Source organism: Erpetoichthys calabaricus, chromosome 7, assembly GCF_900747795.2.
Source record: "Erpetoichthys calabaricus chromosome 7, fErpCal1.3, whole genome shotgun sequence".
Taxonomy (NCBI): Eukaryota; Metazoa; Chordata; class Cladistia; order Polypteriformes; family Polypteridae; genus Erpetoichthys; species Erpetoichthys calabaricus.
In genome coordinates, this window is record NC_041400.2 from 128,722,190 (window position 1) to 128,737,495 (window position 15,306).

Genomic DNA, 15,306 nt, shown 5'->3' on the forward strand with positions numbered 1-15,306 from the left:
GCTGGACGCATAAGAATAATAATACTTCATTACATTGATATACCGGTGTTTTCAGTATTCAAAGCACTATCCACACAGGGAGGAAGCGGGAAGCGAACCCAAAATCTTCCACAGTCTCCTTACTACAAAGCAGCAACACTACCGCTGTGCCACAAAGCAGTTAAAGAATGCACCGGGCTCGATTTTGTTTTCACTTCTGTTTACAGCGATCGGGTTGTAGATAGCATTATTGCAATGTTACTTTTCTTGGTGCCTTATTACATTACGGATGTTTCACATGTTCATTTTTTTCCCTGTGCTTAAAAGACATTTAAAAAGTGTTTCTCGACTGTGAATCCAGAACAACTCAGTACGCAAGCTATATTAAGCGTCAACAACGAAGACTCGCTACAACTTAATGAACAAGTGCTGAAACTTATCCCTACCGAAGAAGTAACTTTCACCAGCGTGGCCTCTTTCGTCACAGACGATCTCGCTTTCAGTCATGGACAACTGTATGTTGCTCTCTCCAGAGATCCATCTTTTCATTCACTCACAGTGGTATCCACAAACCCACCCCCATTTGGACAACTGTGTCGTTCAGGAAGTGTTCACCCATCAATACATAATTATGCGGCGTATGCGACACCGCGGTTTGGCTAGTAAAGATAAAAATGTATACGTATGCATTAAAAAGTGACCGTGAAGGTAAGGCTTATTAAAATTGTTATAAGTGTAAAATGCTTCTACACATGTAAAACAATACAACTTACTATGTGATTTAAATTTAATTACTCAAAAATGTGATTTTTCTTTTATTGTTTTAAAAAATTTTGGGCACCCCAGGATAATATTAAACTTTATATATATATATATATATATATATATATATATATATATAGTGTACAAACAGAAACATTATATAAAATACAGAGTTATCAAAAAAAATCTCTGAAGAACATAAACATGACTTTTAGCTCTTGAAAATGTTTTTAATATTGAAGTTGAGTATGCCCCTAAACCTTTACACAACCGTCTTTGATGTGATTTAAACAATTCCACTTCAAGGAGTTGTAATGACACTTGGATAATAGGCAGCAATTTAAGGGCGTCATGCTTCACAGATCTAACTTTTCACAGCTGTAGCTTTGAGAGCTGTTTCTTGGCTTGTGAGCCAAATTGAAACTGAAGGAGTAATTGATATCAGGGCCTATCACAGTAATGGGATTGTCACCTAGTGATCTAAAATATTCATTTCCTAATCATGGACAAATGATGGGACAAGTTGAAATGCCAATTCTCTGGCACAGAGGAGCTGACACCTCGGCCAGAGACAATGTTCTTTTGTTCTTTATATCTACAAATCTGGCAACTGAATAAATGGGTAACAAGTTACAAAGAAGAGGTCAGAATAAGGGTTGTTTTTTGATTTCCTCTATTATTACACATCAAACATTAACACCAGAAAAGTCTTATTTTTCAAATACATAAAGAGATATGGCTGTATTAGGAAGAAAATAGGGTTATGCTTCAAGGTCAAATTGCTCTTCAGTGATTTTGTTCCTTCAATCAAACACAGATTTTCTGTCATTGTTTTTTTCATTTGAAGAATGTCACATTTGTCTACTGCCACTTAAATGAAACAAACTTGTTTTATTTTAAACTCATTTATTTTAAATCAGATTATAATATAATGTCATTGTTTGTGTCTATTATTTTTAACTGGGAAAGGGTTTCCTTATATTCTAATAATATGGATAGAACACTGCAGCTAAATTGAGGAAGACTTTCACCAAAATCAATATTTTTTGACTGTCTGAGCTTATTTTAAGGAAATAGTCTTTTTAGAATGATCATAAACATCGACAATGTAGCTCATATCACAGTAGTTTCAAATAGTTGTGGTTATGAAGAACCCATCTTTCTTAAAACTCTTCCTATAATAGATTTAATCTGTTCACACTGAACTGTAGACATGTTGCAGATACAGGTCTGCGAATTTCATTTGAAATTCACACAGTTTCTTTCATTGTAATGTAACACCATTTACTTGTGAATAATTCGAAAGTAGAAATACTGGTTACTGATACACCACTATAAAACCCCTAGTGACTTCTCCCCTGTATTAGTTTGTTGGTCTTTCTTGTGAAACGCACAGATTACACTCTTGAATAAGACCTGGGATTATTTTAGGCTTGTGTGTCCCTATAAGGAGAGTGAGTGTGGTATTCTAGATGGAAGCATTCATATGAACATTCGATATCTGACAAACAAAGAGAAAGAGAGCAGCCTAGGATCTGAATTTAGGCCCATAGCGCTAAGTAGTAATTAAAACTGAAGGGTGCAGGGACACCAGCGTCACTAGTGGGGAGCTATAATCTGGCATATTTGACCAGGTGAGTATTTAAAATCTTCTCATGCAAGAGAAGATTAGAGTAAATGTTATCTTCTAGGGAGAAGAGAGACTAAGATCATGACAGATAGAATGGGGCAAATGCAGAGCATGGTAAAGTGTATAAACTATGGACAAGTAGGTGCTTACACAACCAAATGGATGAGATATTCACTTGTCTAGGTAAGCACAAACTATTTTGTACTGTGCTTTTTCCCTTTGTGTGATTCTATCTTGCATATTAAAATAAAATTACTAGTCTTTTGATACTTGTTACTTATTCTTCATTTTGCCAGTTATGGAGTAATTCTGCTAGGTATTGTCAATATTTTTTACTGAAGGTTTTCCACAATTTTGATCTTATTTTTGTACAACCTAGATGTCACAAACTTCACTCTTGATGACAAACACCAAAATTTGTTAGTCTATATTAGACAAAGCTAGCTTAAATTATCCCTTTAAATGAAGTGATTTCACAGTAAACTTTTCACACCTGAAAAACATGTTTGACACCTTCTTTTCTAAACAAATGAAATGATAAATTGACTAATACTTTCTCACTGCACGATATAAATATACAGTATATCCAATGTATAGTGAATTCAGAAAGTATTCAGACCCCTATATTTTTTCACATTTTACTGTGTTACATCCTTTTGCTAAATCATTTCAGTTATTTTTCTCCACATCAAGCAACACTCAATACCCTAGAATGATGGAGCAAAAACGGGATTTTAGTCAAATTTGTAAATTGATTTCAAAAATTAAATATCATATTGACATAAGTATCTAGGCCCTTTACCACAATGTTTAGTTGAAGCACCTTTGGCAGTGGCCCCAGCCTTGAGCGTTCTTAGGTGTGACAGGACAGGTTTCACACACCTGGATTTGGGGATTTTTTGCCATTTTTCTCTGTAGATTCTTTCAAGCTCTGTCAGGTTGGATGAAGACTGTCAGTGAACAGCTATTTTCAGTTCTATATAAACATGTTTGATTGGGTTAAAGTATAAGCTCTGGCTTGTCTTTACTTTGTGATAAGGATCATTACCCTTTTTGGAAGGTACACTTGTAGCCCAGTCTGAGGTCCAGAACTCCCTGGAACAGGTTTTTGCTTTGTTAAACTTTCAATCCTGCCTAGTCTACACACAGCATGACAGCATGATGCCGCCACCACTTTGCTTCACTTTTGGCATGGTATTGCATTGATGATGAGCGGTGGCTGGTTCCCTCCAGACATGAATGTAATGATGGCTTCATCAGACCAGAGAATCTTGTTTCTCACAGTCAGAGAGTTATTTAGGTGCCTTTCTGCAAACTCCAAGCAGGCTTACATTTGTATTTTGCTGAAGAGAGGCACTTGTTTGGCCACTGTCATAAAGAATAGATCAGTGTAGTGTTGCAATAGTTGTTGTCTTTCTGAAAGTTTTCCACATTTTCACACAGGTTCTCTGGAGCTCAGCAAGTGTCAGCACCAGGTTCTTGGTCAACTCTCACACCATGGCCCTTCCTCCCACAATTGCTCAATTTGTCCAGCTGTCATGGTTGTTCCAAGCTTCTCCGATTTAAAATTTACCAAGGTAACTGTGCTCTTGCAAATTTGCAGTGCTGCAGGAATTTTTTGTAGACTTCGCCAGATCTACGCCTTGGCACAGTCCTCTCTCTAAGTTCTTAAGGCAATTCCTTCAACCTCATGGATTGTTGTTTTTTTTTTTGGTTTTTTTTTTTGATGTGATACACGTTGTCATCTGTGGGTCGTTATATAGACAGGTGGCTGCCTTTCCTAATCATGTGCAATCAGCTGAATTGACCATAGGTGGACTTCAAACAAAGCAAAGAAACATTTCAGAGATGTTTAATAGAATGGGATGCACCTGAGCAATGGGTCTGCATACTTGTGTCAATAAAATATTTCAGGTTTTTTATTTTAATCAATTTGCAAATATTTCTAAAAGTTTTTCTTTGACATTTGAGGTATTGAATGTTATTTGACATGGGGGGAAATTTATTGAAATGACTTTTGCACAAGTCTGCAACAAAGGAAAATGCGAAAAAAGTGAAGGAGTCTAAATACTTTCTGAATCCACTGTTTGATGTACTAGGTCGCAGTGATCCTCGCATGAGAACCTAGTCAGGATACCTGGAGGGGTGGTTGGGAAGTGGAGTGCAGAAGTGCAGCCCTGAAGGGGTCCCTTGGGATCAGTAGAGAGTGCTGTTGTGGGAGGACCACCCTACTTTGTCTGTGGCCTGGAAATGCTTCTTAGAGGAGACAGAAAGGCACCAGAAGCATTCCCGGATCCGGCATAAAAGGCAACACTCAGTGGAGGAGAGAAAGAGGATGAATTGGTGATTTATTGTACTCACTTATTGTATAATTGTGGCATATTATGAGGAGGAGGTATGTGAAAGTGCATTGAGGAATAACTATTCTTAATTTTATTCTATTAACGTGTGGTGCATTGTCTGTATTTTGGGTTTGTCTGTCGCCCCCTTATGATCTATATATTTAAACTGCTCAAAAAATTAAAGGAACACTTTGAAAACACATCAGATCTCAATGGGAAAAAAATCATGCTGGATATCTATACTGATATGGACTGGGTAATGTGTTAGGAACGAAAGGATCCCACATCGTTTGATGGAAATGAAAATTATCAACCTAAAGATGGCTAAATTCAAAGACACCCTGAAAATCAAAGTGAAAAAATGATGTGGCAGGCTAGTCCATTTTGCTGAAATTTCACTGCAGCAACTCCAAATCGAACTCAGTAGTTTGTATGGCCCCGACGTGCTTGTATGCATGCCTGACGTCAGGGCCTGCTCCTAATGAGATGAAGGATGGTGTCCTGGGGGATCTCCTCCCAGATCTGAACTAGGGCATCACTGAGCTCCTAGACAGACTGAGGTGCAACCTGGTGCCATCAGATGGACCGAAACATAATGTCCCAGAGGTGTTCCATTGGATTTAGGTCAGGTGAGCATGGGGGTCAGTCAATGGTATCAATTCCTTCATCCTCCAGGAACTGCCTGCATACTCTCACCACATGAGGCCGGGCATTGTCGTGCACCAGGAGGAACCCAGGACCCACTGCACCAGCATAGGGTCTGACAATGGGTTCAAGGATTTCATCCCAATACCCAATGGCAGTCAAGGTGCTGTTGTCTAGCCTCCATGGATATGCCTTCCCAGACCATCACTGTCCCACCACCAAACCAGTCATGCTGAACGATGTTTCAGGCAGCATAATGTTCTCCATGGCTTCTCCAGACCCTTTCACGTCTGTCACATGTGCTCAGGGTGAACCTGCTCTCATCTGTGAAAAGCACAGGGCGCCAGTGGTGGACCTGCCAATTCTGGTATTCTATGGCAAATGCTAATTGAGCTCCACGGTGCCAGACAGTGAGCACAGGGCCCAATAGAGGACGTCGGGCCCTCAGGCCACTCTCATGAAGTCTGTTTCTGATTGTTTGGTCAGAGACATTCACACCAATGGCCTGCTGGAGGTTATTTTGTAGGGCGCTAGCAGTGCTCATCCTGTTCTTCCTTGCCCAAAGTAGCAGATTGCGGTCCTGCTGATGGGTTTAGGTCCTTCTATGGTCTGTCCAGCTCTCCTAGAGTAACTGCCTGTCTCCTGGAATCTCCTCCATGCCCTCGAGACTGTGCTGGGAGACTCAGCAAACCTTCTGGCAATGGCACGTACTGATGTGCCATCATAGAGTTGTTGGACTACCGGTGCAGCCTCTGTAGAGTCCAGGTATCGCCTCATGCTACCAATAGTGACGCTGACTGTAGCCAAATGCAAAACTAGTGAAAAAACAGTCAGAAAAGATGAAGAGGGAAAAATGTCAGTGGCCTCCACCTGTTAAACCATTCCTGTTTTGGGGGTCATCTCACTGTTGCCCCTCTAGTGCACCTGTTGTTAATTTAATTAACACCAAAGCAGCTGAAACTGATTAACAACCCTCTGTACTACTTAACTGACCAGATCAATATCCCAGAAGTTTCATTGACTTGATGTATATGACTTGATATATATAGTACATAGGAGCGCTCCTGGTGTTCCTACTATCTCTAGGATGGATTTGTTTTGCTTTCTCTGCCTAATTAAGGCCTGTTTTTACTTGTTTGGACAGCTGTTCGGACTTTATATTTATATTGGGAGTTAACAGTGACAGCTTCCAAAAGCAAATTAAACACATGGAATCAGCTCTAGACCTTCTACCATCTTAATAGTTAATGAAATAACGAGGGACCTGCTCACATCTGGCTGTGGAACAGGTTGTCAGTTAATTGTCCAGATATGTTTGAGCCCCTGAAAATGGGGGGGGGGGGGGTTCATGTATAAAAATGTATGTAAATCTTAAATGGCTCATACGATATTTCTGTTAAATCCTTTAAATTAATGCTCAAAACCTATACTTCAATCATGTAATTATTTTCTTAATTTCAAATCCATTGTGATGGGGTAGAGAGCCAACATGAAAATTGTGTAACTGTCCAAATACTTATGAACCTAACTGTATATGCACAGTATGTGTGTACATAAAAACATTTATACATATATACAGTATATATCTATACAATTTATATCATTCTGTAAACTCAAGAAAAAGACATAAAGAAAGATTGGGGCACCCAATTTTAAAAATTTTGTCAAGAATTATAGTTCATATTGGGTTGGCAGATGTGTGTCTTGTTCCTGTGCATGGCTGAAGTGAGCACATCTATTTATGAGTATATTAGTGGTTTTCATTACTCAGACTGCTCTGTCATCTCATTCTTAACATTCTTTAACCATCTTAGACCAACTGCTTTATTTTTTTCTACTGATGGTAGTCTGTTTCCATAAAAAAACTTAAAACAAAAGAAGTAATCCAGCTTCTCTCAAAAATCTATGATTGAAACTACTTCGCACAGCTGAAAACCCAGAATTTCATTCTTCACACATGTCTCTGTGGAACTTGGCATATCATTGTCAGAATCTGCAACTGCCTTCACCTGTGCAAGCATTTCTTCAAAAAACAGTTTTATTACAGTTATTTCCATCTTTACCTAAAAAGAAGTGAAATTAAAAGTGACACCTTCCTGTATGTCAGGGATATACATTTAATTTTGTTTTCCAATTTAAGCGGTTGTTTATGATGCTTATTTGTTATGTCGCACCCAAACTAAAGATGAAAATATTAGTTAATCTTCATACGAGCATCTTCACACAGGTCACATTTTGGGAATCAAAATCATATTACCATTTATAGCCAAGCACAGACTGGCATTACTCTATCCTAAAGCAGTTTGCACAGGAAGAGAAAATCAGATCTGTGTTGTATGGGCCAAAAAAAATTTGTTTATGGTAAAATTGATGAAAATGTAGCCAGTGTGCAGTTTTTCTATGGCCAACATTCTCCTGGTTTTGAAAAAATAAATATGTTTACTAGTTGGGTGAAAAATACATGAGGTGGGTAGTAACGAGTTACATTTACTCTGTTACATTTACTTGAGTAACTTTTTTTTTAAATTGTTCTTCTAAGAGTAGTTTTACTGTACCATACTTTTTACTTTTACTTGAGTACATTTGTGAAGAAGAAACGCTACTCTTACTCCGCTACATTGGGCAACACTCGAATCGTTACTTTTTTTCCATTAGATACACTATATTTTTGCCAGAGAGAAGCCGCCAGTGGATCTTCTGCATGACTGTTTCACCAATCAGACGTAGCAACAATAATCACATGGCTCCGTTTCACAAATCAGACATCGTCATGCAGTCACATGACCACACACAAACTGCGGCAGCATAGCGGCACAAACTCCTCACAGACAGCGGACAGGGAAAGAAAGAATACAAGTGGAACCTCGGTTTGCGAGCATAATTCATTCCGGAAATGTGCTCGCAATCCAAAGCACTCATATATCAAAGCGAATTTCCCCAGTAGAAATGATGGAAACTCAGATGATTCGTTCCAGAACCCAAAACTATTCATATAAAAATGATTAATACAAAATCTAAAGTAAAAATACATAAAACAAATTAACCTGCACTTTACCTTTGAATAGAATCATGGCTGGTGTGAGTGAGTTTCTAAACTCTTGTGGGATTTGACCCAACGGGACGACACGCAGAAGAGCGTCCTGAAGCAACCTCAGGCACCCAGCGCTGTAGCAGTTCTCCGTAAAAGCGAATCCGAAAAGATCGCGGTCATGCTATAAGCACCTGCCGTTGATGGGTGATACAAGGCACAGGGAACATTATAAATGCGCAGGGCACAGTATTACTTGGCCACTAACCTGGACATGACCCTGCCTGACTGCTGTGTCTGTGTATAGGAGAGTGGCAGATCCTGCTACAATAAATAACCGCGTTGTTCCTGTTTCAAGCTGAATAAAGATGGTATCGGTAAAGTATTGAGACTCAGCTTCATGTTTTGGGGTGCAAAACGGGGACTCACACGTCGCAGCACACACACGTGGTCACAATACTGTAGTAAACAGTATACGCTTGTACGGATGTTGACTATATGAGTGAGGCACACTGACTGATGATTGCCCACAATCCTACAGCGAGAGAGAGAAGAACCATCAGCTCAGTTGTGATCACATGACGCTCAGCAGACAAAGCGTATACTGACTACTCGTATTGCAAGACCTCGCTCGTTTATCAAGTCAAAATTTATTAAAAATTTTAGCTCGTCTTGCAAAACACTCGCAAACCAAGTTACTCGCAATCCAAGGTTCCACTGTACATGAAGAATGAGAGCCAACTCCTGCTGAAGCTTAACCGTCACTTCACTGAGTTAAGAACTAGCACGTTTTAACCAAACATGCACAGACAGTCAAGGTAAAGTGAGACTTCTTGTACGTTCACAAGCTGTCTTGTTCTAATGTTATTTTCTATCAGCTGTGCTATTTGGAGGGCAAGTGAATATGCAGTATTATACTGCCAATGTACAGTATACCTTTTCACTGTAAGTAGTTTGCACTGTTCAAACACACATGTTACCTACTGTAGGTATTGGCTTCAAAAGCTTTGTTGTGAAAAACTGAGATTTGGAACTTTGTGTTATTTGTGCATCTTTATTTTGTAAAGATGTTATTTATTTTTACTCATTTTTTATTTTATTATTTGGAAATAGCAGAATTTGCACATTATTTTATATTTTTGTCTGTCTTATTACAACATTTCTAAAAAATAAATAATTTATTATGATCAAACAGTTACTCAGTACTTGAGTAGTCTTTTCACCAAATACTTCTTTACTCTTACTTGAGTAATTTTTTGGATGACTACTTTTTACTTCTACTTGAGTAACATTATTTTGAAGTAACGCTACTCTTACTTGAGTATAATTTTTGTCTACCCACCTCTGCTGGAGATACACATTTAAAATTCTTTTTTGTTTTGATACATCATTTAATGAACCCTTTGTTATGCACTTTACATTTTGTGATGCATGGATTCTAATGTGCTGTTCTTTCTTTGATAGCATTTAACTGAAAAAAAGGAAGAAGGACTTGTTAATGAAGCAGCAAGGTATATTTTACCCACAGTTAAAATGTAGTAGCTGTCTTTTTGGACTGTAAAACATTATGTTGCTGGTTCTGTCCTCTGAAATTAGTTTTTATTTAAAAGTCTGAGTAGTGAACTATTCAGCCAGTTATGATATTGTAATCTGTCAATTAATGTTTCTTTTATATACTAAGCAATATCATGCAGAATTCTACAAAGCATACAAAAATCAAATTGTAGAATTTTATGTTTTTTTGTCTCTGAAACATAAGCATAATAGATCAACTACAACATGAAATACTTTATTTAACAACAAATGAGGGTTTACAGTGAGATATAAACACCAAAGTAAACCTAGGTACAAATTAACAACCTCCAAAGAATAAGCCTACCTTCACAAGTCATGCTTCCTTACTAGCTGTGAGAGCAGCCTCCCTCCTTTTACTAAAAGCACACAATTTAAATTTCACCCCTCTCTCTCTCATATGACTTCTCTTATTAAACTCTTCCACTATGCCAACATGTTTTATTTTAGAGAGCGTGTTTTAGTAGTAAACACCATCCTATCAGGATTTACATTTAAAGACATATAGAGTGGTTGATTAAATTTATTTTTTAAAGTTGGAGCTCAGCACAGGGAATTCAGAGTGACATGTGCAGGGTCACATAGTCAGAAGTAAAGATTGGCATGGCAAGCCAAGTGCCTTACCTAACTTTTTCCGTGTATTCGCAGAAACATTTTAATAACCTTTGTGTAAACTATTTCATAATCAGCTCCTTATTGCCTTTTCTTATTATAAATTCTTCCATGATATCTCCTTCATATGCATTCCATGATATCTCCTTCATATGCATTTTTTTAAATATACTGCTCAGTTAACCTGTTTGTTTCTGCTTATCTCTGTTCAGTTTTTTAAAATGGCTTTAAGTATATGATTGTTGGTATAATTAATGGTTAGTGGATGCGTTTACTAAGTGTGGAAAGGCATAATAAGTGCATATATTTTATACAATGTGTTTCATTTTGTTTGTTATTATTATTATTATTATTATTATTAGTTGTGCCTCAAGTTTAAATGTTGTTTTAATGCAATGGATTTCACTATAATTCTATCCCTTGTCAGATGCATTTTGGCATCCTTAATATCTGGCTTGTTACTATTTATAGCATAGCACAAAATTGTATATTGTCTTTTATTTTAAATAACAATTAAAAAATATATAATTCAATTGTAAATGTTTTTTTATTTTATTTTATTGAATTTATTGTAACCATTCCATACAAATAGATAAATTTTTACAAAAATAGGATTTAAAACAAATCAACCCCCACCCCGAGAAAGAGAGCATGGCCAACAGAGTAAATCTTAAAGCTAGTAAAAATAAGTAAATTGATGAGTTTAATAAGTGGATAAAGATAAATGGAGAAGAAAAAGAAATGGGGAGAGAATCTGCATCCTTAGTGTTTTAAGAGCATAATCTAAAATTTTATTTATTAGATCCTGCCAGGTTTTGAAAAAGTTCTGCACAGATCCTCTAAGTGAGAATTTGATTTTTTCCAATTTCATATAGTATAAAACATCAGTTACCCACTGACTTAAAAGAGAAGAGTTAGGATTCTTCTAGTTGAGCAAGATAAGTCTACGTGCCAATAGTGTAGTAAAGGCAATTACAGTTTGTTTGTCCTTCTCCACTTTAAGCCCATCTGGAAGTACACCAAACACAGCTGTTAATGGGTTAGGAGGGATTGTGACACCAAGGCTGTCTGAAAGGCATTTAAAGATTTTGATCCAGAATAATGTTAATTTGGCGCAGGCCCAAAACATGTGGCCCAATGAGGCTGGAACCTGATTGCAGCGTTTGCAGGTTGGATCTTGCCCTGGAAACATTTTGGACAATTTTAAACGAGACAGATGTGCTCGATATATAATTTTGAATTGAATAATTGTATGCTTTGCACATATGGAGCTCGAGTGAATTCTCTGCATTGCTACTGTCCACTCCTTTTCTGAGATATTGAGTAAGAGATCCTTTTCCCATTGTCCTCTTGGATCTTTGAAAGGGAGGGACTGTAACATGGTTTTATATATTGCAGAAATGCTGTCTGAGTTCTCGAAACTGAGCAATACTTTTTCCAGTATAGAGGGAAGTGGGAGATGAGGAAAATCGGGCAAGTTCTGTTTAACAAAGTTTCTAATTTGAAGATGGTGAAAGAAATGTGTTGCTGGAAAGTTAAATTTGGAATGTAATTGTTCATAGGATGCAAAGACGTTGTCTATGTACAGATCTCTAAGTGATTTAATCCCAAATGTTTTCCAGATATTAAAAACTGCATATGTTTGCGAGGGTTGAAAAAGGTGGTTCTCGTGCAGAGGTGCCACAGATAAAAGCGTCTCTATCTTAAAATGCTTCCTACATTGGTTCCATATTCTGAGTGAGTGAAGCACAATTGGGTTGTTGGTATATTGGTGATAACTTGAATTTATAGGGGCACAAAGCAGGGAATATGTAAATGTTTTAATGTTTGCATCAAATGATTCATATATCTTTAAGGTTTATAGTGACAGTAGAATGCCTGCACACATTTTTACATTTTATTTTCTTAGTGCTTTTAGTTTTAAATGAGGAATTTTTCCCTTTTCTATATAATAAACCAGAAATGTACATGGGAAGAATACTATTGTAAAATAATTAAAATATCTTAAAAATAAAAAACTTACAGAGGAAGAACCGTCATTCAGTGGATTGCACTACCACCTCATAAATTCAGCATTTGACCAGCCACCATTCGTATGCATGTCTGCATGGGTTTTCCTCTCAAACCTTAAAGATGTGCAGATTAGGTTAACTGGCGTTTCTAAACTGGTCCCGTGTGAAAGTACTGTGTGTAGGAATGTTGCTCAATTCAAGGCTGTTTCCTGCCTTGTGCTCGATGCTACTAGAATAAGCTGTAGCTGTAGTCACCATGATTCAAATCAAGCAAATTTAAGAATGTTACATTACATTTAAAAAAGAATCATTAAACATAGTGTTCTAACAAAGTCGATTAATTAATATTAATTTAGTCTACTTTTGTTACACTAACAACCACTTAACACCTCACCGCAGTAAACAATAATTATAAATGTAGTAGGCCTTAAAAGAAATAAACATATAACATTTTATAAACAAAACAGAAAAATAAAATATGCAACATACATACAAAATAAAAGTATAAGCGAAATAGAAACATTATCCAGTATATAAAGAGAAATACACATTTACGTACTGTGTGCTCAATGAGTTGCCCTAGGTCAGCTATATTTAGAAATGCATCACTCCCGACAAAAAATTACCATTTCAATAGAAAATAGAATGTCTGAAAGTAGGATTATTATTTGTGAAGACACATCCATTTCAAGGCAGACCAGCTGCCGCCTTGGATACTGGGAAAAAGATTAGTAATGGCCAGTCAAAACAGTTAGTGCATTTCATTAGTAAGCAATATGAAAAGAATTTTCTATGCTAAAATATTAAGTCTTTATCCTTGACTTAAATACTGAGACTAGCAGGGTCTCTCTAATATTGGTAGATAGTTTTGGAGCTCTATAAATATTTTTTATGCTTAAAGTTTTAAACAGGCCTGCATCTTGAGATCACTATGTACTAATCTTTCAAGACTCTCTAGCTTCAAAAAATGGAATTTATTTTACTGAATTTCAAATCTGGAAAAACATTTTTTAGAGAGTGTAGAAACATGGAATGAAAAGCAGACTAGAAAAAGTTCCCTATTAAACAGTAAGTTTTGGCATAGAAATTTGAGGTTTTATCTGTTATATAAAAGCTTGGATGCCAAATACTGCAGCCACCCACTTTTTATAGTGGACTAACAGTGGCATCATCACATGCCATACCCATGTGATCGGCCATAGCGTCATTACATTAAACAACATGGTGTACTAACTCAGAAGGAAACTGAAAGAATTTTTTAATAAAAAATATCAGAAGATGATACAGAGTTGAGAATTTAATCCAGAGTCATTACCAAAAGTCTAATCAATGCATTGACAAGTTCAAAATGTTGGAAGGAAGGAAGGAAGGAAGGAAGGCAGGCAAGCAGGCAGGCAGGAAGGCTTTATTGTCATTGTACCAGTACAATGAAATTATAAAAGCTACAACTGTAAAAGGTGCAAGTACATCAAACAAATAATATAAAAAGTGCACATCTTATGACAAATAAATACAATACATAAATAAATAAGGGACAGGAAATTATTATTCACTAAAGTGATTGTCATTCGTACTGGAGGAAAAAAGAAAAGGTAACAATTCTATGATTTCTTAAAATATAAAATTCTGATGGCCCAAGGATAAAAACTATCTGCAAATCTTTTTGTTGTACTTCTAATGCTCTTGTACTGCTTACTGAAGGGCAGTAGTGTGAACAGTGAGTGGCCAGAATGGAAAGGGTCTTTAATGATTTTTCTGGCCTCTGCGGAGTCATTGGTCACTGGAGATACAGTATCTTCCAGGGATGGCAGAGAGCAGCCAATGATTTTCTCTGCCGTGGATATTGCCCTCTGCAGAGCTTTCCTGTCTGCTGTTATACAGCCAGCATACCGTGTTGAAATACAGTATGCTAAAACACTCTTGATGGTTGAGCAGTAGAAGGTCAACAGCAGCTTCTCCTTCATTTCCACTTTCCAGAGAAGTCTCAGGAAATGCAGTCACTGCTGAGACTTTTTGACCACCACCAGAGCATTTGCTGTCCAGGACATGTCTATGAACTTAAAGGAGGTGATCCTCTCCACCAGGTCCCCGTTAATGTATAGAGGGGCTGGCTGTGCTCTGTGCCTCCTGAAGTCATTGACTATCTCTTTAGTTTTGTGGGTGTTGAGTGAGAGATTGTTTCTGGAGCACCACACTCACAGCTTCTGCATCTCGTCACCAGTAATGAGACCTTCCACGGTGGAGTCATCAGTGAACTTGATGATAGTGTTGCTAGATTAATTAGATGTACAGTTGTAAGCGTACAGGGCATAGAGAAGTGGGCTCAGTACACAACCCTGGGGTGAGCTGGTGCTAAGTGTGAGGGTGGAGGAGCTATGGGGACCAATTCTAACAGTTTGTGGGCAGCCAGTAAGAAAATTAATATCCAAGCACAGATGGAGTGGGAAGAGTTCAGGTTATGCAGCTTATCGATTAGTATGCTAGGGATGATTGTATTAAATGCTGATCTATAATCGACAAATAGCATCCCTACATAGGTTCCCAAGTGTTCCAGATGGCTCATCACTGTATGGAGGGCTGTACTGATGCCGTTCTCCGTGTATCTATTTGATCTATAAGCAAACTGGTAAGGGTCGAAGGTGGGAGGGAGGCTGGCTTTAATGTGCTGAACTATAATTCTTTTAAAACATTTCATGATTGTTGATGTTAATTCAAATGGTCTGT

At 37.4% G+C, this 15,306-nt stretch overlaps 1 protein-coding gene across 6 annotated transcripts in view; it reads left to right on the forward strand.

Annotated features, from left to right (window-relative positions):
• The window catches only part of cbwd (COBW domain containing), a 67,974-nt gene that overhangs the window by 24,411 nt on the left and 28,257 nt on the right, over window positions 1-15,306 (forward strand). For all 6 annotated transcript variants that reach the window (XM_028805348.2, XM_051929679.1, XM_051929681.1 and 3 more), the window contains one exon: window positions 9,851-9,897. In XM_028805348.2, coding sequence (XP_028661181.1) covers window positions 9,851-9,897 — 47 coding nt within the window. The remainder of the gene's footprint in view (window positions 1-9,850; window positions 9,898-15,306) is intronic.